The sequence below is a fragment of the Channa argus genome, chromosome 11 (assembly GCF_033026475.1).
Source record: "Channa argus isolate prfri chromosome 11, Channa argus male v1.0, whole genome shotgun sequence".
In the NCBI taxonomy this organism is placed as follows: domain Eukaryota; kingdom Metazoa; phylum Chordata; class Actinopteri; order Anabantiformes; family Channidae; genus Channa; species Channa argus.
In genome coordinates, this window is record NC_090207.1 from 12130740 (window position 1) to 12155740 (window position 25001).

Below are 25001 nucleotides of genomic sequence, written 5' to 3' on the forward strand. Positions count from 1 at the left end.
TGCACCAAATGTTTTCTATTGCTGAAAGGTGTGGACTGCAGGCAGGTCAGTTCAGCTCCCAGACTCTTCTCCTGTGAAGCCATACTACTGTGATGAATGCAGGCCTTCCCTGAAACAGTCATCGTCTCGATAAGAGTATATGTTGCTCTAAAACCTCTACGTACTTTTTAGCATTGATAGTGCCTTTCCAAATGTTTGAGCTTCACATGCCATGAGGCACTAATGTACCTTCGAAGATACCATCAGACATGCAGGCTTTTGAACTGTCCGCTGATAACAAGCTGGATGCTCCTTTTTTGTCTACAAGACAAAAACAATTTCAAATTTTGATTCATCTGACCACAGAACAGTTTTTCAATGTGCCTCTGACCCTTTTAAATGCATTTGGGCCAGAGAACACGGCAACATTTCTGGATCGTGTTCACATATGGCTGCTTCTTTGCATGATACACGTTTAACTTACATTTGTGGATTGCACAGAATCTTTTGATGATATTATATAATGTAGATGGTCTTCAAAGTCTTCGCAATTGTATGTTGAGGAACATTTTTCTATAATTGTTCCACAATTTTTTGACACAGTTTGTCACAGATTGTGCTACTCAATTTGTCCTTTTTTAACCAGTCATGTTACTGACTAGTTGCCAATTAACCTGATTAGTTGGCAATGAAAATTAGCTCCATCAAATTCAAAATGAGCTAGAATTTTGCATGAAATTGTAAAATGTCTGTTTCAACATCTGATATGTTGCTTATGTTCTATTGTGAATAAAATATGAGTTGATGAGATTTGCAAATCATGCATTCAGTTTTTATTTATGTTTTCACATCTTCCTAACTTTTTTGAATTTGGGGTGGTATTTAGGAATTCTTATAACTAGCCTGCAATATAAGATGTCCCTCCAACATTCCCTGATCATAGACACAAGTGAAAAGAAGCTGAATGTTTTTTAAAAAATGACGTAAGATATTTTAAATACAAAAAAACATGACAAAAAATACTATGGCTCTGCGAGTGTAACTATATAAATCTTTAATCTACCGTGAACGCTCTTGTTATTGTGTTATTTGTAATGTGGTGAGATGTTATATGGCGCTTAACTACTTCGGCACACTTACAGCTGGAAAATCAAATTCAAAACGTTCAACTTATAAAGAAAATATTTCTTGTATGTGGCTTTTAAATAGCTTTCATTCCTTTTAAGTTCAGTATACTTTTGTAACTGGACCGCGTCATAGATGATATCATCAATGACATCACGTAACTGCCTCGGAACTGTATGCCTTTGAGGTTTTTAAGGTTAATTAGCTTTGAAGTGCCCCATTGCTGTTGTGCCTGTGTATGTTTGTAATTGTTTTTTGGTTCAATAAATAATGAAAAAAAACTATAGGAAATGACCATAATAACAATGAACAGAAATGGGATGCCTTCATAGTTGCATAAATGTGTCTGGTTAATATTATAATGATTCACTTTTGGGCGCTGGGCTTTTTGTATTTTGGTCATAATGACCTTAACTCGATGATGCGCAATGACTGCGCCTTCTGACAGTTGTGAATACGTTTGACGCCAACACGACTTCTCGCGTGAACAACTAGTACGCGATTACAGTGTAGGGAGGGCTGCATGGAGAGCTGAAAAGACAAAACAAAGGCCACACATTTGAACCAACGGGCGCTGGTCGCTTTTTACTTGATTTTTGTAAACCAAAACGAAGTTGTCTTATTGTTTATACTAATTCCAGTTTAACGGCATTATAAAAGTTTTGCATCATGCCTAGTAGCACGTCTTTGCTGGAGGCTGAAGAGGGAGAGTCCGAGGTCCCACCGCCGCTAGTGCACGCTTTCGTTGGTATGGGCCTGGAGGACCAACACGGCATACACAGCCAGACTCCTGAACAAGCAGATGAGAGTCTCTCTTTTAACCATCACCACCAGCTCTCCTCGGTCTCTCATTTCAGCCTCATCGGTACGATCCTAGACTTGAAGCCCCTGCCTCTGCATCGACAGCCCTCGGGAGATGAAGTGAACATATCTGCAACGCCCGAGGAGGAAGAGCCAGAAGTTGTAGCCCCCGCCGACTCCTCGGGCTGCGCCGGTACCCAGATACTAGCGCAGGCTCACCGCCACCAACACCTCCTATCGGCTCCGGGTGGTTCCGTAATGCCGTCCGGAATGGAGCTGTCACACGTCGAGACCATGCTGCTGTATAGCGGAGGCGAGCTGGACGACACTGGGGTCGGCGGCAGCGCCCTACCAACAGCTAGTAGTAGCATGGCAATGCCGCCGTCCGGTGTGTATGCTGAGTCGGGCTACGAGCCTGAGCCTTCACTCCTGACTCGGCGAAAGAGCATAAACACGACCGAAGGTGTTGCTGTGCCGAGCTCCGAGCACGTCGCAGAGATTGTGGGCAGGCAGGGTGAGTCGGTGCCTTTCGTCTGGACTCTTTTAAGTTAACGCTAGCAAATGTAAAGTTGCTAATGAGAATTAGGACGAATCTCGGTGGGAACATTGTTTGGCAGCACTGATGCAAATATGATATAAAGCAGAAGAAACACGAAGATAAATGAAAAACTACTAAGTTGATTTAGACTTTAAAACGCAGTTATGATTAGATTGGTCTCTGTTCCTTTTGTTGCACTACTTTAGCTAACGTTACGTTAACGTTGGTATACTCAACTTACTGACACCCGCATGAGCAGCGAGCAAGTTACGCGCTATTTTACACAGTGGCAACTATAGCAAACGTTTCTACAAGTCGCCGTGTTTGATACGGTACATCCAATAAGCGGGGTACAGGTAAAACAATTAAAAAATATGATAAAAAATACTTATTGGTAAAACTTAGTCCAACCATCCGTTAGCGCCTACAGCTACAAGAGTTAACGTTAGCTTGACTCCAGCTAACTAGCTTTTAGCACCTAAGGCTAACTGGGTCAACATCACCGTCGCCTAACATCAACCACAAAAGTTTATATCGGCTATCAAGTTTTTTTTATATAAACTCATAGAGGCCCGTGTATCTTCTCTCTTTGGCAGCTCAGCTGTATTAAAGAGGATGGGTTGTGCTGCGCTGACAATGAGCCTGTCCTCCGCCGTGCTTTGAAGTGTTAAACCAGGCTTTGTGTCGGAGAACATGAAGTGCAGTATGTTGGTCACCATTGCTTTGCCACATCACCTGGAGTGTACAGTTAGCTCCGTGATACAACTAAGACGTCTGAGTTCAACTGAACTCGACCGACTTTTGTTAGACGCCATAAAGGCGTTAGTTATGTATTACATAAACGTCACATTGCTCAGTTAAAGGGTTTGGCAGAGTGGTATTGTGTCGTGTTTTGAGACCGGTTGGGGGAGGGTGTGCAGATTGCGGTGTTGACAACAACAGGAAATGGCTCTGGTAATACTGTTGGACTCTCAAATATATAGCTAAAAGGAATATTTAATTTATAAGCTACGCAAGTTGCTTTTGCGAATCGAAGCCTATTTTGCGTGTTGCACGGTCTTTTATTTGTTTAGTCTTGAGATATTGAGTATCAAAGGATTATCTTTATATTTCATGTGTATTCAGTAATATGGTCAATTTCATATTTAGGTTATTCCTTTAAGCACGTTGTCTTTCTCACAAAGTGATATTCGAGATGCTCAATGACTTTTCAGATCCAATCCGAAATATTCCACTCTGTCCTTTTTTGTTTTTGGCCATCTTTACTCTTAAAATATACTTTAGGAGAAGCCTCGAAACCTATTTGAAAGCTTTTTTCTTACTCAAACTAATGGTCTCTTTGTGTGGTACTACATGTAAAGCTAATTTGCGTTTTTGGGCTATAAAAGTAAAGATGTAGTTAATTAACTACCATCTTTACCTTGGCTCCTTACAGGCTGTAAGATTAAGGCCCTTCGAGCAAAGACCAACACTTACATTAAAACACCAGTGAGGGGCGAGCAGCCTGTCTTTGTTGTAACGGGGCGTAAAGAAGATGTGGCCATGGCTAAGAGGGAAATTCTGTCTGCAGCTGAGCACTTCTCCCTTATCAGAGCCTCTCGAAACAAGGCAGGTCCTCTGTCTGCTGTAACCGGGCCAGGGACTCCTGCTCTGCCTGGACAGACAACCATTCAGGTCAGCAAGCCCATAATTGAGTCACAGTGCAGAAACATTTTGCATTGAATCACATTAAGAGGAACTGTTGTAATAAGTGTTGCATATGTTACCATCCAAGAACGTTTGTTTTCTAATTGAAGCTCTGTGTGTTTCATGGTTTGGTTGTGGTATTATTTTGAGTGGCTATAGTTACCCTGTATCATTTCAACCCTGCAGGTCCGGGTACCATATCGTGTTGTTGGGCTTGTCGTGGGTCCCAAAGGTGGGTCTTCAATTGAGTCACTGTTGAGATAAATGTTGTTTTGTGTGTGTGTGTGCGTGTGTGTGTGCACATACACTAACAAAGCCAAATTGTAATTTCAGACAAATCATGTGGTTTATAACAGCAGAACAAGTCTAATTTCCTCATCGGAGGGATTGAGGTCAGGCTCAAAATACACAGTTAAGATTAAGACTTGTCTTAAATATGTTCATGGTGTGTGTGTGTGTGTGTATATATATATATATATATATATATATATATATATATATATATATATATATATATATATATATATATATATATATGTATATATGTATGTATATATGTATGTATATATATGTATGTATATATGTATGTATATATGTATGTATATATATGTATGTATATATGTATGTATATATATATATATGTATGTATATATGTATGTATATATATATATATAAAAAATAAAAAAACAGTTAATGGAAATTGTTTGAGTATCAAAGGGTGTGTCTTTAGTTGCTCACAGTTTCAGAAAGACTTTTAACATGCTCAGCTCTATTCCAGAAGGTTAAACAGGCAAAGGTTACAGAGTATATTTACCCCCCTTCCCTGTTGACTTTACCACCTCAGTGTCAGAAAGCCACGGGGTAAGTTAACAAATTGAAGTCCAGCGATTCTTAACTATGTGTCAGCAGGCATTAGAAAGTGAAGTAACAAATCAAAATGATTTGGAGAACACTGCCACGCACAAAACCAAGTGGCATTATGGGATTTTAAAATTTAATATTCAGTGTTTATAGTGATTGAATTATGCTCCTTTCTGCACATTATTTGTGGCTCATTCATACTGGTTTTAGACTCCAGGAGAAGTTTCCCTGCTTTTCTGTTTTACATGGTGATTGATCTATTCGTCAAAAATACAGGTTACACATTGATTATTTTTCAAATCTATACTAGTGACCTTTGGCAGTGTTTCTTCACTATGCTGAAACTCGTGGTGTTGTGCGTAGTTGGCATTATCTGTAGCCAGCTGAGTCACCAGGACAGCCTGCACTTTAGTGCTATAATTATTGCCCAGCTGTGTTTTGCTTTTCAAGTTGATACTTGACTATTCTTTTGTCTTTGTCCACGTGTCATTTGTTTCTACTCTGATGCAAGTTTTCCATATTAGTTGGCAAGCAGCTTTTTACATAGGCACTCTTGGTATTCATTTAGCCATGTGATTATAGCAGTTGTGTAAACTTGGTGTTTAATTGAAAGTTGTTTAAATAGAAGGGTTTTGGTCTGGTCTTTTAGGGGCAACCATCAAACGCATTCAGCAACAGACTCACACCTACATTGTGACGCCAAGTCGTGACAAAGAGCCAGTGTTTGAGGTCACAGGGATGCCAGAGAATGTGGACCGTGCTAGGGATGAGATTGAGGCGCACATCGCCCTCCGCACCGGAACCAACGGGCCCATCGAGGCTCCAGGTGTAGACAACAATGACTTCCAGTTCAACGGAAAAGATGTCAGCTTTGAGAGTTCTGCAACAGCAGTTGGGTTAGGGGCGGCTGCCTGGCGTCATACGGGTGCACCATCACCAGGTGGTGGCTTGCTGCCATTGAGCGTGAATGGTACCCAGCGAATTAATAGCAATATTAACAGCGGTGTCAGGATGTCTTCCACCTATCGTAATGACAGCTCCAGTTCCCTGGGCAGTGGTTCCAGCTCAGCTGACTCTTTCTACAGCTCCGGAAATGGTAATCAAATGCCAGACTTCAGCCAAACCTGTCCATTTAATGCCAACACTAACAGCAACAACAACAACAGTAATGCTGGTAGTACAACTTTCTGGTTTGGTGAAAGCCTTCTTCCTGGGGGGCCAGATGAGCTGGTGAGCGTTGGAGGTGGAGGCCCCTACTCAGGATTTGATGCATTGACCATCTCCACTGCACAACCACAACCACACGTTTGGAGTCCCTTTGTGGACCACCAATCCTTCCAGGCCTTTGAGGCTTTTCAGTCTCAGGTAGGTGACCTTTATTGGGCATAGAGTGCATGACCGTGTGATATTTAACAGCAAATTATATTTTGAGATTGAAAGGATCTTACCTGTTTGTGTTGCTGGACATTGAACTTAAGAGCATATTGCATTGAGTCTGATTAAGGTAAAACCAAGTGCCTGCACAGATGGGTTGCTAGTAGTTCTCAACACGTTTGTCTATGCAGTGACACTTGCAGACCAGAAAATTCCTCGGTGATTACCTTGTTTAAGACATTTAAGAATCTGTTGTTTTTTTAGTCTTAAAGAAATCATCTAATGACTATTATCAATTTCTCCAGACCAGTCAGCCTGGGACACCACGGCTCTCTCCAACCTTCTCTGGGACCGAAGCCTTGGAGCACCCTCAGGCCCAGCGTGTACATCGTGGGCCCTTTGTCTCAGTAGGGGCCCTTGATGCTCACAGGTTCCCCTCTCACAGCTCTGCCTTCTCCTCTTCTGGTGAAAGCACCGCCTCCTCCTCCTCCCCCCCTGAATCATCCTTCTCCTATCGACTGGGGCTCGGATTAGCAGGGAGAGGACAGGAGATATGCATTCACTGTATGGATAACCAGGTGATTGCTGCTTTGGTTCCGTGCGGCCATAAGCTCTTTTGTCTAGATTGTGCCACGCAGATATGCCAGGGTCCAGAAGCTGTGTGCCCTGTGTGCCTTTCACCGGTCACACAAGCCATTCAGCTCCGCAACATGTGATCGACACCCGCACCTCCTTTTTTATTTTTTCTCTTGATCCGTTTATCTTGACAACAGATGACAGATTAGTCTCCCCAACACTTGTAATTTATAACTTGTATGGGGAAATTACAAAACTGACTTGGAATCAGTGTCTGAGTGTGCCCTCATGCCAGTTCTGTCTATGCTGGTTTTGACAAAAGTGAGTAAGAGTAGGTGAATAGGGAATTATGTGTTTTTAGGACATGAGTTAGGGTGTTCAGCCAGTTTCTCGTGCCTGTTATTGTGAAGTCTTCTACCTTGATTGATTGATTGATTGATCAGTGGGAGGGTTGGAAGTTCTCTATGTAGCATTGGGTGGGGTGGAATATATATATTTCATAATTAGATTTTTTTTTTTCCTTTAGTTTTTTAAATCTCTAAAACATCTAGTTATCACTTTCTGCCTACCTATAATTTTCAAATTTGTTTTTTAATGTTTATTTGAATTCTATTAAGATACCTGTTTTGAGTCAAGTTTTTGTTCCGTCTTCATCTTAAATTTTATTTACCCCCCTCCCCATTTATTATTATTTTTTTACTTGCTGCTACAATTGTTTTATGAGCGGATTTATGACGTAGCCCCTTTGCCTCTCACTTATTGTGCTCATGGCGGGAGCTCACCGGTGAGCATTTATTTACTTATACAGTATTACCTAGATATAGTTCCACATATGACTATAAATAAATGGTATTCTCCTGGGTACCACAGAATTTTAATGCTTATCACAGTAAACTGGATACAATGTACATGTGCTACATTATCCTAGCAAATGCTACTCTATCTCACATCATTCACATAATTACTATAAAGCAAAGTGTGTCTGGGCTTTTTCAAACAAGATGTGATGTTTACATTTTAGGATTAAAAAAATTGAATTTTCAGGACAGCTGATATTAAGAGAATATTTATATGCATGCCAACACAACCACATAAGGTTTTTAAACAAAGTGGCTAAAACCAACAACTGCCAAGTTGTAACACTCCAACTTCATGTTGCTACAGGTTTCTATTTTTATTTTCCACAGCCAAGTACCATATAGTGGGCCACTACTTTTTTGTAGATTGCCAGAATGTTGCACCACTGCAACATTGTCACACTAATGTCTATTTCTGCTTAAAAACGGTTTACAGTAAACTAGTGCCTAATTCTGTTCCATGAGTAAACAAAAACAACTGATTGAGTAGACACACGGTGTTGCTTTGTCTTAAAACAAACTTGTGGCCTTTTGTGGGAAAGCCTGTAATTGGGTGATAACAGAATACACAAATCCAGATCTAAGCTTGAAAAAACACAAGCTGACAGACCGAATTCTTAATGCATTTTTCCAAGTTCAGTCAGTTTTTAGTCTTGTTGGAACAAAGGACAATATCCCAAGCATTGTTAATTTTGCTTCTTATTTTGTTGAGCCATTTGTTTTTAACAATGTTCTGCTTTATCACGTAATACCAAACACTCCCATTTCACTTTTCTTTTCTCATTTCTTTCTGTTTTGTATATATCTTGTTTAGAGCCTGGGTTTCAGCCAATAGGTATGCACAGCTTCTACCTTTGGTAACATTCCTCCACCTGTAAATTGCAGTGACTTTTATAGAAGGTATTAGAATGGCTTAATAATACTTAGACCCCACCTGGAAACTATAATAGCAGATGAAATATAAACTACTATGAAGACAGCTGTAATCTGGAACAAATCCCTGTACTGTACAGACAGGCTGGTGACTTTTCAGCCATCTCAGAAATATCCATTTTCATTCACTTGAATGTTCTTCCTTATGAACTGCGACCCCCTGTGGCTGTCTTGTCACAGCCATTCTGTGTTCTTGTTGGTAAGCAGTTGGCTTAATAGTTCCACTGAGATGATGTCCAGACATCGTTTTACTTCAGCTTTTATTTAAAGCCATGTCTTGTCTACCAGGCCTATGCAAAACTTGTTTCAGTAAGTCAGCTACTGGAGGAAGCACTAGATAAATCAAACTGGTTTTAATTACAGAGCTCAAACAATCTTGGGCTTTAACTTGTAGACAGGGTCAACCTTTGTTACCTAGTTTAGTGCATCAGGGCACACACTCATCAGCTTATTTACTGTTGTTTATTACACTATTCACAAGCTGTGACTTCAGACTACATTCTAATTTAGTTTTTCCCCTTCACTACACATCGGTCTGTTCCTCTTCCAGGAAAGTACAGAAAGGGTATATATTGGTGGAAACCATCACATATTTTAGCTTTAAATGCAGTGCGTCTAGTTGTTGTCGTTATAGAGGATGCAGATGGACTGATTTTGTCTTGGATTGACACTACATGAGGTCAATACTGTTGGTTTACTGTGTGGACATTGGACCACAGTCCCTCTACCATTCCAGCTGTAAACAGTATTTAGGAGTTATGTCATTGCTTGTATTGTTTGCAAAAGTTTGTCTCTTACATGGATGATTGGGTCTTATTGAGCAAATCGAACCAAATGAGTCCCGAAAGTGCAAAAAAAACTCATCTGCTTGTGTCCCCTCGGGTCTTCTATCCGTCCTTTTCATTTTACTTCTGTCATCCCAATACAAGGTCGATCTCTTTGCTCTTTCTCCCTCTGAGGGAATGCAATACACTGTCAGCCCTCAGATTATTGACATGAATATTGACATTTTTGTGTATGTGTTATATAAGATTACTGTTAATGACTGATAAATATACAGAACTTTTTATTTTGTTACATTTCATATATATAAATATATCTATATTAAAAATGTTTACAATAAGATTTTTTTATTATTTTTTATTTTACTTCTGAGTGATTCAGTGAATGAAGTGCTGGAAACCCAGAAATGTTGCAGAAAAGTGTCAGTGCTATCTGCTTGTATTCTAGTTATTAGTTTACAGTATTGATAATAGTATTGATAGCTGCCGTTTAACCTAGTGGAAAATGGAATGTGCATCAAGCATGTCTTCATAATGTACCGCCAATGTAAAACATCACATTGCAACTGTAAAAAGGCCAAGGATTCAAGCTGCCTGTCATGTCTCTTCACCACCAAATTAAGAGGTATACCGTAAAATGTATCTTAGATTATCTATATATAAATACATATATTGTAAGCTGTACCAACAGTTCAAAGTATTTGCTAATTTTACTACACTTTTGTTATGTATATGTAGAGGGAGTCTTATGGCATATAAATTCTTCAAATTAAGTCAGGAGTTTAAAAGCAGACTATATTTTATAAAGGCCTTTTAAGTTATTGCGGCCAAAGCACTGAATATATATTTGCTGTAAAGAGAATTTAAGAGTTTTATTTTTCTGATATTAAAGTTACTTAATAAAGACGGTTTCATTTAAAGCCGGAGTTCTGTGATTCGTTCTTTGTGTAAAATGTATGTATAACACCCATTGTCTATAATTTGCAGGATCCACCAAGATTTATGTAAAAGTTTGAAATATATAAATTATAATATTGGCCAAATTATGATGGAAATCCAGTAAGAGCCATGTGGCTTATATTATAAATTTCAGCACTTTATCAAAGTAAATAACATTTCCTTCTAAAAAACAGTAATATGACCTGAGACTGAAATAGATGGATTAACAATTAAACGTGGGTTTGAATCTGAGCCCTTTTGCCCAAGTTCACACCTTAGCGCACTATCACAATTTACAACTGGTAAAGATTGTACGAAATAGGGCAGATTACTCTGGGTAGGCAATACATGTTAACTTTTAGCATATTACATAAGAAACAAGTTGAGGCTGAATGATGGAAATCCAATAAAGCCTAGCGCTACCATGATCCTGGAACTGAGCCCTAATCAAAATTCTTCACTCATGTTTCTGTTAAAGCTTCCTATTCGTTCCAGTAACTAATCAATTAACATGGCCTGAAAGCAAACCACCTGCAGCACAGTAACAAATGTATTAATGCATCTCAAATCTTTGCAAAAGTTTTGCCGGTTCAGTTTTAGAAGAAGCTTTTCACTTAACAGTAGCTAGTGACAGTGTTTGCCGAGTTTGTCAAACTCAAGGAATTAGCAGCCTCCTGCGGCACAATCCACTGATTAGCTTCGCTGATAAAATCAGGACCCCGAAGCGGACTGCGCCCAGAGATAATAAATACACAAATTCTCAATTGAAATATCAAAATATAAGCTGTTAGACAAAAACTTAAATCCGACTTATTGTGAACTTTAAGAAGGGCCTTTCCTGTAAAAAAGATGTTATATGCAACATTTAGTGTATTTGTTCTTTGTAGCTACATTACCTTCCTGGAAAAAAATGAAAAAGTCACCACGTACACAATATCAGGCCATGTTTAATTATAGACTCTCACATAAGAAATACAGGTAAAGATTATATCTGTAATCTTTCACAGTAGTTAACATCCACTCTTTAGAGCTGTGTTTTCAGGCTATTATGATAAATGTAAGTCATATTAAAAAAAAACGTCCACCTTCAAGAACAAGAAAATGTAACATATACACAGAGTTCAGCATCAGTTTAGTATAATATAAAATTCCTGCCATTCTATCAATTGGATGAATATTTATGTGAATATATTCCAAACTAACACGCTTTATCCCTGATGTAGGGCAACCTTTTTAAATAAATCAAAGACTATATTGAAATACTCAGACTGGACAGAGAGGTAACAGAGCAACTCACTGCCTTATTTTATGTACTTAACCTGTGAGCAAAATGTATAATTTTCTCTAAAAGCAGCCAAATTGTGTACTAAACTAAAATTTGTTTTCTGCTGTACCCGAGCAATCCAATAATGTTTAAAAAAAAATCCATGACATGGTAACAGATAATCAGGGGGAAGATACGCCAATCAGTCACAATGTTAAAGCCACCTGCTAGTTTTAATGTTGTGGTGGACAGGGATCAGCATGGGCCCTGTGCAAGATACAATGAACTGAGTGCAAAGTAAAACTAGAGCGAGATGTGGAGAGTTGTGAAGAATGAGAACAGTAAATGAAAATGTAATTCTAATCCATGTGTGGAATCTATAACAAAGCCTTTAAAGTGTTTGACATGCAGTATGAGGCAGAGAAGGGGAACTGTCTCGCCATTAAATAATTTCTGGAGAGACACCTGTAACAAAATATCATGCTTGTAATTGTTTTTCTTTCAAGAAGAAGATTACAAGTTGAAAGAAGTAACCGAAGTTGTGGGAGACAGGTTGCCTTCTTGGGAGTTTGCTGGTAGAAAATTTGTTTATATTACAACTAAATTTCATTTCACATTAGTTATGACTATTTAGATTCCCTGTATAAGCCTTTAATGCTTTTATCATAAACCAGTAACACACAACAGTATACAGCAGGGGCTGTTTATTCTAAGAAAAATCAGTTTCCCCGTATAATGCAGGGAATGTCAGGACTCAATTGAATAGGGTAGGATAAAAGGGTCTATCTTCCATTAAAATTCATGCAAACAATTACATGCATTTCCAAAACAAAGTTATTTACATGGTTAAAAAAAGAAACAATAGGCAAATCTGAAAAAGACAAAATAAAACCAACCCCCCCCCCCCAAAAAAAACCCTGAAAACGTTAGAACAGTCAAACTAAACCCTACACATAAATGTAGATGTCTAGAGAATGAAAGGGTAGAATTTTAAAAAGGTGTCTTAGTGTTACATAGGTTTTTAATACAAATGCATCACACTGTTGCCCCTGATCACAATCTTACATCAAATATAAACCAATCTATTCAATCCCTTACTATTCATATTGTAGGACAACCACTTAAAAATAAGGATTATTGAGTTAAAAGAAAATAAAGTGCTAATGTATAAATCAATTATTAAATGTTACAAAAATAAAACCAAGAAGGTATAATAATATTGCTGGGAAACGGTCTTAAATTCTCATATCTCCGTTGCTAAACTATACACAAGATACTTGGACCAAGTAGTAAAATAAGTAGGCTGCAAGACATAAGATATTTAAGTATAATGATTCTATTGTGGAGAGCGTGCTTGAAGATTAAAAAAAATAATAATAAAAACAAAATCTAGTAAACTGAAAATAATGCATATAAATGTCAACTGAGGAAAACATCCAAATTAACATCACAGCTGCCTGAACATCTCACTGTCATGATGATACTAGACTTACAGTATGTTTTTGGTTTACTAAAACATGGTGAGCCCTGTTTTGTGCTATGATCAAATCCTACATATCCAAGATTAACCTCCTCCCTCTTCCCTGGTTCTCGCTTTACTCTTAACCAAAGACCTTCCAGCTGTTTTTGTTTCTGCTATAAGAGTGAAAGTGAGAAAGGGCAATGACTTTACAATGGACATGTAAGATTTATCCCGTGTGGCAGCATAGAGGAGGTTGTTAACCAAACCTGAAACACATGGCCAATGATGACTAAGCAATTCAATGTGCATCTTGTCATGACTTGTGTGAGAAATGAGAAAATCACAAGCCAGTACAGACAGATATAATGTACAGATATCTGGATCACAACTCTGTATGTCATGATGTTTTAAAACCTGCATTAGTGTATCTGTGATGTGAGCCACCTGAAGCACACGTTTTGCTCATTTCTCCACATCATGTTTAACAGAGAACTGGGAAAGCGATTTGACACACCACACCAATCCCACCTACTACTTTCAAAGTCATAACCCGTAGTCTGAAAATACCTGACCAAGAGAAGTCACAGATCTTACCTGTTTCAGCTCAGAGACTGAGTCTGCTTTAGGCATAGTGCATGTCATTTCATTCTGCTATGTTGAAGGTAATGTGACTAAGTCTAAAATGACCTGATCCAGCTGCGTGGTTGCCAACCCCAAACCGTGGCTAAAAATGCAGCAATCAGCACAGTGTGGTGAACCTCGTGGTTGAGAGTGCTGCTGCTTTGACTGAACTCGCTTTTCATCTCAGGTGTAAAGCACTCAGTCAGCTTGATATAAAACCCACAACAGAGCGCAGTACTCTAGTGTTCTGCATGTTTCATCTCATCCCACACTTTACAGCACTCAGGTGTTCTTGTAGTTCAGTGATTCTAAAGGTCTCTCAGTAGTTGGTGGGTATGGACTCTAGGGACGCCACACAGATTTACATTCCAGTTTCATGTTTTTTGTAGGTCATCTTATGTGCATGTTGTGATGGTTGAAAATTGTAGTTTTTGTGACGTCTTTAAGTTCAACATTCCAGTCATCCCAAGTCAAAGCCATCTATTAAATCTAGATAAACATATCTTTAATATATGGCTTTGGTTCATTTTAGTGTCACAGTGGACCACAGTGCACAAAGGTGCCTTACACACACCTGAGTTTTTTCTCTCCCAAATTCTGATTCAGTTTCAAAGCTGTTTCACTGACTTCTCCACCTAAAACAGTTCACTCAGGAAGACCATCCATTGTGTGATGCAATGTGATGCAGCAGTTATAAAATCTCAGTCCAGAGGTTGGGGATCTGCTATAGGCATAGTGTGCAGAACCTCATCCAGTAACTGTAGAGCTCTATGCAAGTGGATCTCGATCCAACAGGGGGTCTCCTTGATGCTCTGACGGGGGTAGTCGGGTCCCCAACCCTTAACAAAACTCATCCTGAGAATACACAACCTCCGGAGGTCATCTACTCCGATACCGGCTGCTGCTGAAAGACCTGTGAGGAAGGGAAGACAGGGAGTCACATGCAGGTAAGTGCAATGCTGCATCGGTGTGATTCAAATCAACATCAATGTACTCATCATTCTAATTTCAATGAACTCAATTTCATTAAGACTCAAAAAACTAGTCAAATGTGATTTCAAGTGGTTCCTGTTGACTACACTTGCAACAATTTGCTGTTTATTTGATTTAGATGACTGAACAGAAGTTAAATCTTTTTGATAATTTATTCCAATTTCAATGCATAAATGTGTTTATTTAAATGTTTGCTGGCTTTGTAGACTTACTAAACTGCATGTGTTGGGGATTTGGACTATTGTCAGACAAAACAATAATCTGAATATCAAATTTTGCACATTAGAATTGTGAATTCATTTTCACAGTTGTTTAAAGAGTAAATGATAAGTCAATTAGGCAAGGAAATTACTCTGAGAATAGGAGATTTTAATTAAGATTTAAATTAAGATCTGTTCTTTCTCTACTTAAGTACATATCTCACACAATCACTGTTCACTGGCAGTATCAACTTTGCATCAGTCAGCTGGTCACATTCACAGCTCATACTGCATGTGAAAGTACATATATAATTCCAGTTAGTATTTCTTACTAATAGCTGGAGCTATTCCCCCTACGGATCCAGGTCCAGGGATATTTCCTGCTACGGCTGCTGCTTGGGCCGCTGCTGCTGCTTGGGCTGTAGCAGCTTGCTGTTGCATCTGCCTGTGGCACTGACGGAGGTCAAACACCTGTCAAGAGAGAAGAAACTTTAAATGGTTTACATCCAGCAACAATTAGCACTGGATAAACATGTGATTTTCAGCAGTATGTGGCACTTTATATTTCAGAGAAAGTTCAACTTAAAATGGTGTTCACAGGAATTTGTAGGCAGCAGAGAAAACTACTAGGAAAAGCTAAGAACTAATGTAGGGGTTAAAATTCTGGCAGTTTTACAAGCATGAGAAGCTTGGCAGTCTAGTCCCCATCTCCTAGGTCTAAGGGGGATTTTTCATATGTTAATGAAAATGCTGTGAGCTATACAGACGCAAATTAGGGTTAGAAGAAGAAAACGACAAAGAAGAATCTGACTCAGATTTATGTAGATACAACTCAACAAATACAGTGAACACTGGACAGAATGGCTGATCTGGAAACCAGAGTAAGCAGCAGTCCCAGTGTTGGGGAAACTAAGAGAAAAACTGGAGCACAATCCCAGAATCATGGTAAGAATCTGCTCTGTGATATCTGTACTATCAGTAAAGGAGGCAGCGAAAAAGCTAAAGACACAGAGTAAGAGATTAAAGAAGTCCTGTGGACGCTATTGCTAAGTGCTAAACTAAAAAGAAGATCTGCGTAAAATGTGGGATTAGTGTGGAATTTGCTAGAAAAGCTTTGAGTAATTGAACAAAACAACTAAGTTTATTTACACAGATTTTCGTTTCTGGTTGTGCTTTATAGGAGCAGTTTGTTGTCTTCAGAACTCTGAAAAACATTTTAGGTTCTATGAACTGGAGCAAGGGTTAAAAAAAAGTTTCTTAGTTCAGGTTCAATAATTATGTGTTCCCAGACATTTCTTTCCAACTGTTTTTTTTTTAATTTATTTTTGAAAGGTCTAACAATGCAAATACCGATGTAGTCACACATGTATTTATTTTACTTTATCTAAGTGGCTCGTTGTTGGTAAATGTGACATAATTTTTCAGGTGCTTTAGAGGATGTTCATACATGAAGTGCACTGTGCAGTACTGACTGCGTTTACAGCTGCTAGAAACGAGGTGGGCTATAGCATCTGCAGAAGAAATGGACATCTGGGGTGGCACAATGAATATGATGTCCGATGAGATGAAGGACAACACTCTTGGTGGAGGGCTCACACTCAGGAGCTCATTGACCTGTGTGCCTTGAGACTGAAAGCAGATCGGGTATACATAAGTATACATCTGCACAATGAACCACAAAGCAGTAACTAGATGGCTAACGACTTTGAAAGCTATTAGCTTGGCTACTAATTGTTATACTATTGTTATGTTATATAATATTTGTACTTTTTCTGCTGCTATCTATCAAAGAGTGCATACCTTTTAATACCCCATTGTCCTTGCAAATTATTGCCCCATAAATAATTTATCATGTAACTGATCATACTGTAACCCGGGATAATAATATGAATGTATTTAACATATCACATAAATATAATGAGTAAATGCAGCATTTTAATTTAGGATTACTAATCATACACAAAAAATATCTTATTAATAGTAATCATTTTAAAGGGAAGGGTTTAACCAAGCCTGTAATATAATGTTCCAGTGTGACCAATAAGGGCAGATTTACCAGCTAAGGACTGACTTTCTACAGAGTGGAAGTTTCAAAGGCAGAACTGGGCCCAGGATGTCAAACTACAATTAAGATGACAATTAGTCTTTTACACCTCTGCCATTCTGGCTCATCTCTTTTCAATATACCATTTATTAACCCTTTTTACTGCATCTTGCAGTCAGGTGCTCCACAAGAAACACAAAGATCATTTCCTGAAAGCCAAAATTTGTCCTTTTTACAGTCTGGCTATGTCATTTGTGAATTTCACAGTGAAATGAAGACCGTGTCTTTACCTTAATGTAAGCACTCGGGTAGATTTTGTGAACAGCGTCTCCGGGGGCTCGGCCCGCTTCTCTGTCCAGGTAGTAACTCTGGACAAACACTGCATGATCACTGAGGCATCGCACCCACACATCTCCCTCACCTTTACACTCCAACTGGACCCCTTTTCCAATGTGAAGCCTGAGGGAGCAGAAAAACACAGTAAGGAAACAAGAAAAATTTGAAAGATAACAGAAGAATGAGGAGATTTCCATTTACAGATGTTTTTTTTCTACAGCAACTTACAACTAAGGGTCAAACACAGAGAGAAGCAACTTAGGGTTCAGTGTGCTGCTCAATTACCCTTTGATATGTGGCCATGAGGAACACAGAATCGAACTACTGACCCTCTGGTTCGAGGATGAGTCACTGATTCAGAGACACAGACATTTAAACAAACATTCCTTAATTGTCTACTGTACACATGGCCAGGCAAAATATCCCAAATTTAACATTTCCTGTCATAGTTGCTCGAAATGTTTTTCACACCCTTCCACTGTACACAGCCCAATTAAGCTCAGATAAATACATATACATGAGTGCTTCCCCACCCAGTTGAGAAGCTGTAACACAACAATTTGCAAATCATTGCCTTCTTGTTTTATTTATATTCCATATGTTGTCCTAACGTTTCTGGAAATGTATGTACTCCAACTGAAACTCACTAAATGTTAGCAGTAGGTCTTAAACTAGTGCATTTGTTTTAAATTTCAATTCATACTTACAGCTGGTACTGGTCATTTACCTTGCTCTCTCGATAGCCTCAGTGCGATGCACGTTACTGAGCTGTCCTAGACAGAACCTATCTCCTCCTGAGGGGTCAACATAGCCATCCACAGTAACGATGGGGCACGAAGAGGGCACTTTAAATGTCTCCCCAACTTGAACATCCATCTCAAAATAGGCAATGGAACACCAGTAGTCAGGAGCTAAAAACAAATGGAAAATCCATTGTTAACAGTCATAAATAGCAAAGAATTATAGAGCTGCCTCTTTCATATCAATAACTCTTAAAGTTTTGATATGAAATAAAGACGGTCAACATTTTAAATTTGCAAGGAATAAATGTTTGATATTAAAATCGGCAGTACAGAACATAACCCAGTACAAATTTTCTAAAACAAATCCTGTCTTTAAGTGCTCAGTAACATCAAGAATTTCATTTAAAAATATTAAGTGGGAATACAGAATATAGATAAAAACTTTCCAAGTGGACTGGAATATAGCTTAAAGCTAAAATTCGCTTAGCAAATAATATAGAAGTATATAATCATTTGCAATACAAGACATTTCACATTGTGGTATCAGTAGTTCACACATTCTCTAGCATACTGGGCACAAAAGCTCTGTCCAGGGTACTTGCGGGTAGTGTATTCTCACCTGGATGATTAGATATAGGGGGCTGAAAGGCGAGTTCATTATGTACTGGCCCTGAGAGAAACAGAGTTATATCAGTGATCACTCATTGTGCAAACAATTTATATATTTGCATTTGTCTGTGGACTGACTTGCAGCTCTAGTGACAATTGTACTTACAGTAGTGTGTTGGATGTGGCATAGGTGGGTGGTGCTGTAAGTGACCGTTGGTGTGATGGGGTATGTTGGGAGTAAAGCTGCTGTTCCTAGACCAAGTTGAGCTGGCACCTAAGAAGAAGAAAAAGCAGAACTCCGTAAATCACAGAAAACCTATTAATGATTTTAATGGAATATGTCCAAAAACATTATCTTTATGAAGTAAAAATATAAAATTGTTGATTAGAGACACATGCTGCATATACAAACACACACATACAAGTACACACACAAACAATATTTTATATCTGGATCTTACTGCCTGATCCAGCGGCAATGGCAGGGAAAGACGACGTTGAAGCAGAGGTTGAGGCCTCGGCGGGGGGCAGCAGGTTTGGGCTCGCAAATGATTCCGAGGGAGCTGGGCGGCTGGTTGATGGGGGGTGCTGGATGGTCTGGATCGAGTGGCCTCCCTCAATGGAGGGCAGACTCTGTTGTCCATCAAAATCATACTCATCCTTAACCATCAGTGCTGAGGTGGGTCCAGAACTGGTCAGGGTCAGTCCTGATAAATCTGTGGACCAAGCCAAAGATGTTATTGACACTGCCAAGCACTCATCTTTCTCTCAGAGCTAAACTTTCAATGTTTTAGCCATTAAACTATAGACTATGACTGAAATTTAACTACAATATTTATATTAATTTTCTCCTTTCAAGGCAGCTTTTGGGCTCAGTTTACTTCTATAACAAAAAGAGAAGTGAAACTCTAAACATCACTTTAGTGTTTCTAATATTTTTGTTTAGCTTCAACAGAATTAGATCCTCCAACCTGCCCCTACAAAATATATTAGTTGATTTTTAAAATGCTGACTCCTCTCTGTTATTTACCTATACCAGGAGACACCACTCTCTCATAATGATAGGGGTTGACACACACGCTGTCACACTTGAGGTCAAAGGCAAACTGGCAGTATTTGACATGCTTCAACTCATTCTTATGCAGGTCAGGCCAACGCCACAGCCGGGCATAGATTACATGAGGGAAGCCTTTACGTCCTGCCACCTGCCAACAAGGGACAGACAGGGTAAAAACAGGGTAAATGAACTTGGAGTATACAGCTTGTTTCCAGGGGAACAGCAAGTTAGACAAATACACATCAGTCAAAAATACTTTTAAAATCCCTCAAAACTAGTGGTATGTTGTCTGTACATTGTCTTTTGTAGAATTTACTCAAACTAAATGTTTAATGCTTAACAAATGACCATGCCATGTAATGGCAGTAAAAGAAACATAAAATTATAAAATTATGTAGATATAGTTTTTAAATACATGAGAAAAAAAATGCGTAAATATATCCAAATACTAACAGATGCATTATTTATCCAAGTTAGTCAAATCTAATTAATACTAACGTCTATGTGCCTTCATTTTTAGGGAGCTGTTGTTTCTAAATAAATGATTTATAAATTTGTACATCTGCATTGTCCTACCTGCAGCCGGCCATCAAGTGTCCTCTGTATGGTTACACACTTGCTAGGATGGGCTCCATTGGTGGTGATGGCTGTAATAAGGGAGTCGAGCTCATCTTTTTTCTCCTTCAGCTTTTTTACCAGGCTCTCGATGGCTCGCTTGGCAAAAGTCTCACTCTCACCGCCTTGTCTGTGACACATCAGACTATGTACAATGCTCAGGCAGGCGTCGTTGCTGGTTGGTGTGTTGGTGATGGACATCTTGACTCGGGTCTCTAACTGGAGTTTCTGAGAATTTGTATGGAGTGCAGAGCTTCACATCATCAGGAAGCCGAAGCAAAGACAATCTTCAGAGGGTTGGGGAAAAAAAACAATAATAAAAAGCCCATCAGCTGTACTTGTGGGAGGTTTGTAATTGCAAAACTCAGAATCAGGAGGAAATGTGACAAGATCGGAAAAGAACATGCTAGTTTTGGATCAAATGTTTTCACAGGGTTGTAAATAGCTGAACATTTTGACTATGAAAGACTGCAAGGATTATGTTATTTATTACATTGTTTTTTTAGGAGACAAACATTGTACGAAGATACATCTAAACTGGCAACTGAGTGAATACCTGACAAAAAAAACACATCTGACATATTGATGACATAAGCCATCAAATAAGATTAATCTACAATCAAAATAATTTCATGCAGCCCTGTGATTATTCCTACCTAAACTGGCTGCAACACAAAATGTTAATTAAATGTAATTTGTTGCCTCATCTCTTCACTTATAATAATTAAAGTAAATTCTCCTGATTATATTTGCATACCTTCACTTCAAAAGCAGGTGATTCATTGATAATTGGTTTTTAACCCTTAACCCTGTGGTACTTATGATGTATAATAAAAACAGGAAGACTTCCAAATACCTTGTGTTTAAAGTCTGTGTGGCAGACGACTCACCAGAAACCCAAACATTTTAATGAAGTTCTAAGCTGTGAAACGATAACATTTGCTCACCAAATACAATACGCCACGAAGGAGCGGCCGTTCCAACAACTCCCAGTTTAGCTTAAAAAACAACAGAAGCGCTTTTGCTGGGTCAGAAAACAAAGTTTGGGGTTGTTGTTCTCGCTTGACTCTTGTTAGCTAGTTAGCGGCGCCACTCTGGCTGCCGCTGGTTGTGGAACCTACGTCAAGCAACTAAAAATGGACACGACCAACAGGACGTAGGTGGCCCCCCCCTCTTCAAAACCAAGGTAAAACTTTTAAACGCGAAGGGAGATGTTAGAAAAATTGTGTTGAAGACGTCTTAAGAAGTGTAAATATGTAGGAGAGCTGTTATAGTTTTAAGATAGTAAGAGTATAGTAAGATATAAGTATATATAGTAAGATATATAAGAGTATAGTATAGTAAGAGTAAGACGATAGAAAGTCGCTGAAACCAGATGCCGGCTGTGCCACTTGTTGTAACTATTAAGAGTCTAACATGTATATTATATTACATATTTTTTAAATATGTTCTCTTTAAAATATGTTTTAATATTTGCTCGGTCTGTTAAACATCAGAACTATTTAAAATATCCATTCCTTTATTTTCCAAATGCCTACAGTAATGTATTTTTTTTGCTCCTAGTAGTATTTTAGCACTTTTGCTCTTAAAATAATTTTTCATCCATAACATTGAGTTCACCTATCAAATACGGCTTTGTTTTGAAGAGCCTAACCGGAAAACGTAGTGAGTATGTAAATGACTTCGCATGGCTATGCCTATTTGCTAGGTGAAAACACGAGCTAACACCATTGACTCTTGATAGCAAATTAGCGTTAGCTTACGTAGCTGGCTAATACGCGCTTAGCAGGCGTGTTTGTTTAAGATGGCCAGCTCCGTTGGACAAACATTTGTTGACCCATTTGTTTGATAGCTAACACCAAAATGGTTTTATGCAACTCTGAAAAACGGTTGGTAAGTGACCGTTAATATTCAAAAAATTGCAAACTAAATAATGCAATGTAAATAGCTATCATTTTATGCTACCTGGAGTTAGCTGGTATGGCAGCTAGCAGGAGAGCCCTGCCTCTGTCCCAAGTTACTGTGCCGACGAGCCTTCAGATCCCGTTTATCTCCAAGATTATCCTCACAAGTTCCCCAGATTCTTAGTAAAACGTTGTGTAAAAAGTCCTTGTCCACAGGCCTTAGTCTTACATCCTCAAAATTAGAGCACAAATCAAATCAGAGTCTAATCTCAGATTTCATGTCAAGTCTCGACCCACTTTACTCACTTCTGTTACCGTCAGTGGCGCGTTGCGCATGCGTAAGAATGAAGAAAGCTTTGTCCAGTGTTGATGTAGTTAATGATTATTAGAATCTTAAATATTACTCGTACTATTCCAGCTAAGAACTACAATTAGGCTACTGTTATCAGTACAACTATATGTATTGAATATGGAATATTGGAAATACTATATAGAAAAGTGATCTCTTTCCTAGGACACACTGCTTTATTTGGGTATAAAATTTGGTGCTATTTTGGACGAATATTTCAGAGATATAATTGTTCCCTTTAACTTGCTGCATGTATTTGATCTCATGTCATCCAGGTATTTCCTTCTACAAAAACTAACTTTAAGTGTTTTAGCTTTTCTATGATGATTAAAAAAGGACATGTGCAACTCCTTTCTTTCGCCATTTTCTTGCACCAATTTTGCACCAACTAGGAGTCCTTTGAAATACAGTTTTTTTCTACTTGAGGGGTCAACTAGTTTATGTATTCATATGCAGATCTGATTTACCTGATATGTTTTACTTCAAAAGCCGAACAGCTTTGTCTGATTTGTTTTGAACTTCAAAAGTAATGATGCTGCTTTAAAAACAGAAGTCAAAACTACACCTAAATAAAAAAAGAGTGTATAGCAAAGTATAAAACATGACTCTCAGCTGTTTAAGTTTAGTAAGCTGCTTAAATAGTAAAAACATGATTTCCTTATTATAACTGCTAGACCACAGCTGCTCTTTCCACAGGTACATTTCTCCTCTGTTGTTAACGAGGTGCGTCATTGTGAAGTGGGATCAGTTAGTTGGAATGAAAAGTAGACACTGTTTATCCTCAATGGCATGTTTGTTTTTGCCCTCTCTACATTATTGAGAACCCAAAATAATATTACACACACACACAGAGTGATGTTTAAATGCTCCGGTGGTTGCTAATTTGTTCCAATTACAGATGTGAATATTACCCACTGACAAGCTGCACAATGATGATTAATTATCAGCTTTGGTAGCTAATGTGCATGGCATGCTCTCATAATTTGACTTTAATTGTCTATCATTTCCCTTTCTCTTTGTTTTCTTCTTACCTCCACCTCCTATGTATCTTGTTCTTTTTCTTTGTCTCAGTTAATTAATCTTTGCGGTCATTTAAAACCTTCTTTAGTAATTATCCTTTGGCTTATTTTTTGTTTTGTCCCCTTGCTCACTTTATGTGTTACTCATCTCTTTACCTCTATGAACAAAATAACAACATTTTGAGATTTTCTTCTTGCATTTTTATTTTGCCAGTACCAGAAATGAAGTAAATTGCAGGACTGACAATTTCGAGGAGCCACAGGGTCACAATCACAAGTATGGGAAATATGTATGTCACATATATTTGTAGTATTCATTCACACTTTGGAACATATTAAAATATGTACATATATAAAACCTCCCTCTATACAGGATTGCACACAGATAAAGAAAGATACCCCTTTTTGTCACATGTAGTATAATTCAATGTACTGACCAGCAGAGAGCAGTATCCACCAGTCTATAAATGCCTTAAGCAAGGCTAGTAGAGAAATTCAGAGTGTGATAACTTTATGATTTGTTCAAATTGAGGAAAACATCATCAGAATTTATGTCCTGTCTCTATCAAATTTAGGACTTTAGCACCTACATTATTACAGAAATGCAATACTCCATGGTACCCCCCCCCTAGTTTATATTCACAAAACAGACATATTTTTGCCATCAGTCATTTTCAGGCAAGCTTAACTTGAAGGTCATAATGAAAAGTATGCACTGTACTCTCAACAAATCCACAGCACACTTCTCCACACTCTTCACTAAATGATTTGGTTTGTGCACTACAGTAGCAGTAGGTTTCTTTGGTCAGCATCATAACTCTAAAGCCCAGAAAATAAAATTGCATAGCTTTCAAAATTAAATGAAGAACACTTACTGTCAATGCATTGTATCAAAATGTATCATTTATCATTTTAGCAACTCCCACAAAATCAGGTAAATGTATGCAAAACTAGGATGGGTCGATCCACTTTGTGTTAGGAACTCCACAAATTGAATATAACTCCTGGTATCTCCCAGTATGCTTAACGAATGACAGTCATAAGAGCAGCTGTGACATGCTTTACGCTATGGACAAAACCAAAACATCACAAGTTGCTCCTAAAATGTATTTAGCATTAACTGATCATGTAAGGAAATGTGTTTGCCATTCACTCTGCATTAATTGTAGTAGATGTAATTTTGCAGATGTTAATCAGGCAGTAACCATATTAATTTCCCCAGACCATCTGAACATCCCCTAGAAAAACAAGAAATGACATTTTAAATGTGAAGTTTATTTCATACCTCGCACAACTGAAATTAATTTCTGTGTAAATATGAGCTGTTGCCAGGT

At 38.4% G+C, this 25001-nt stretch overlaps 2 protein-coding genes across 4 annotated transcripts; one reads left to right on the forward strand and one right to left on the reverse strand.

The window, feature by feature from the left end:
* Window positions 1–1600: 1600 nt before the first annotated feature.
* Window positions 1601–10432, forward strand: LOC137136093 (RNA-binding protein MEX3B-like). Its single transcript, XM_067521113.1, has 5 exons — window positions 1601–2419; window positions 3879–4117; window positions 4316–4361; window positions 5640–6355; window positions 6670–10432. The coding sequence occupies exons 1-5, from the start codon at window positions 1774–1776 to the stop codon at window positions 7078–7080; spliced, it is 2058 nt and encodes a 685-aa protein (XP_067377214.1). The 5' UTR covers window positions 1601–1773; the 3' UTR covers window positions 7081–10432.
* Window positions 10433–11380: 948 nt separating this feature from the next.
* Window positions 11381–22634, reverse strand: LOC137136094 (mothers against decapentaplegic homolog 4). 3 transcript variants are annotated; one of them, XM_067521114.1, is made up of 10 exons: window positions 22361–22634; window positions 20357–20682; window positions 19754–19928; window positions 19185–19439; window positions 18890–18997; window positions 18734–18784; window positions 18099–18282; window positions 17326–17494; window positions 15324–15462; window positions 11381–14711 (listed from the first exon to the last, which is right to left on the reverse strand). In XM_067521114.1, exons 2-10 carry the CDS (start codon window positions 20594–20596, stop codon window positions 14500–14502), a joined length of 1533 nt encoding a protein of 510 aa, XP_067377215.1. In that variant the 5' UTR covers window positions 20597–20682; window positions 22361–22634; the 3' UTR covers window positions 11381–14499. The 3 variants fall into 3 exon arrangements, with proteins under 3 accessions (XP_067377215.1, XP_067377216.1, XP_067377217.1); XM_067521115.1 differs by lacking the exon at window positions 22361–22634 and adding an exon at window positions 21343–22236; XM_067521116.1 differs by lacking the exon at window positions 22361–22634 and adding an exon at window positions 21252–22236.
* Window positions 22635–25001: the final 2367 nt, after the last annotated feature.

Coding starts and splice junctions, on each gene's coding strand:
- LOC137136093 (XM_067521113.1), top strand. CDS start 1,774: ATGCCTAGTAGCACGTCTTTGCTGGAGGCTGAAGAGGGAGAGTCCGAG. Junction 4,362..5,639: donor GCTTGTCGTGGGTCCCAAAG/GTGGGTCTTCAA, acceptor CTGGTCTTTTAG/GGGCAACCATCAAACGCATT. Junction 6,356..6,669: donor TTGAGGCTTTTCAGTCTCAG/GTAGGTGACCTT, acceptor CAATTTCTCCAG/ACCAGTCAGCCTGGGACACC.
- LOC137136094 (XM_067521114.1), bottom strand. CDS start 20,596: ATGTCCATCACCAACACACCAACCAGCAACGACGCCTGCCTGAGCATT. Junction 18,283..18,733: donor CCCTATATCTAATCATCCAG/GTGAGAATACAC, acceptor ATTTGTTTTTAG/CTCCTGACTACTGGTGTTCC. Junction 14,712..15,323: donor GGGAATAGCTCCAGCTATTA/GTAAGAAATACT, acceptor CCTTCCTCACAG/GTCTTTCAGCAGCAGCCGGT.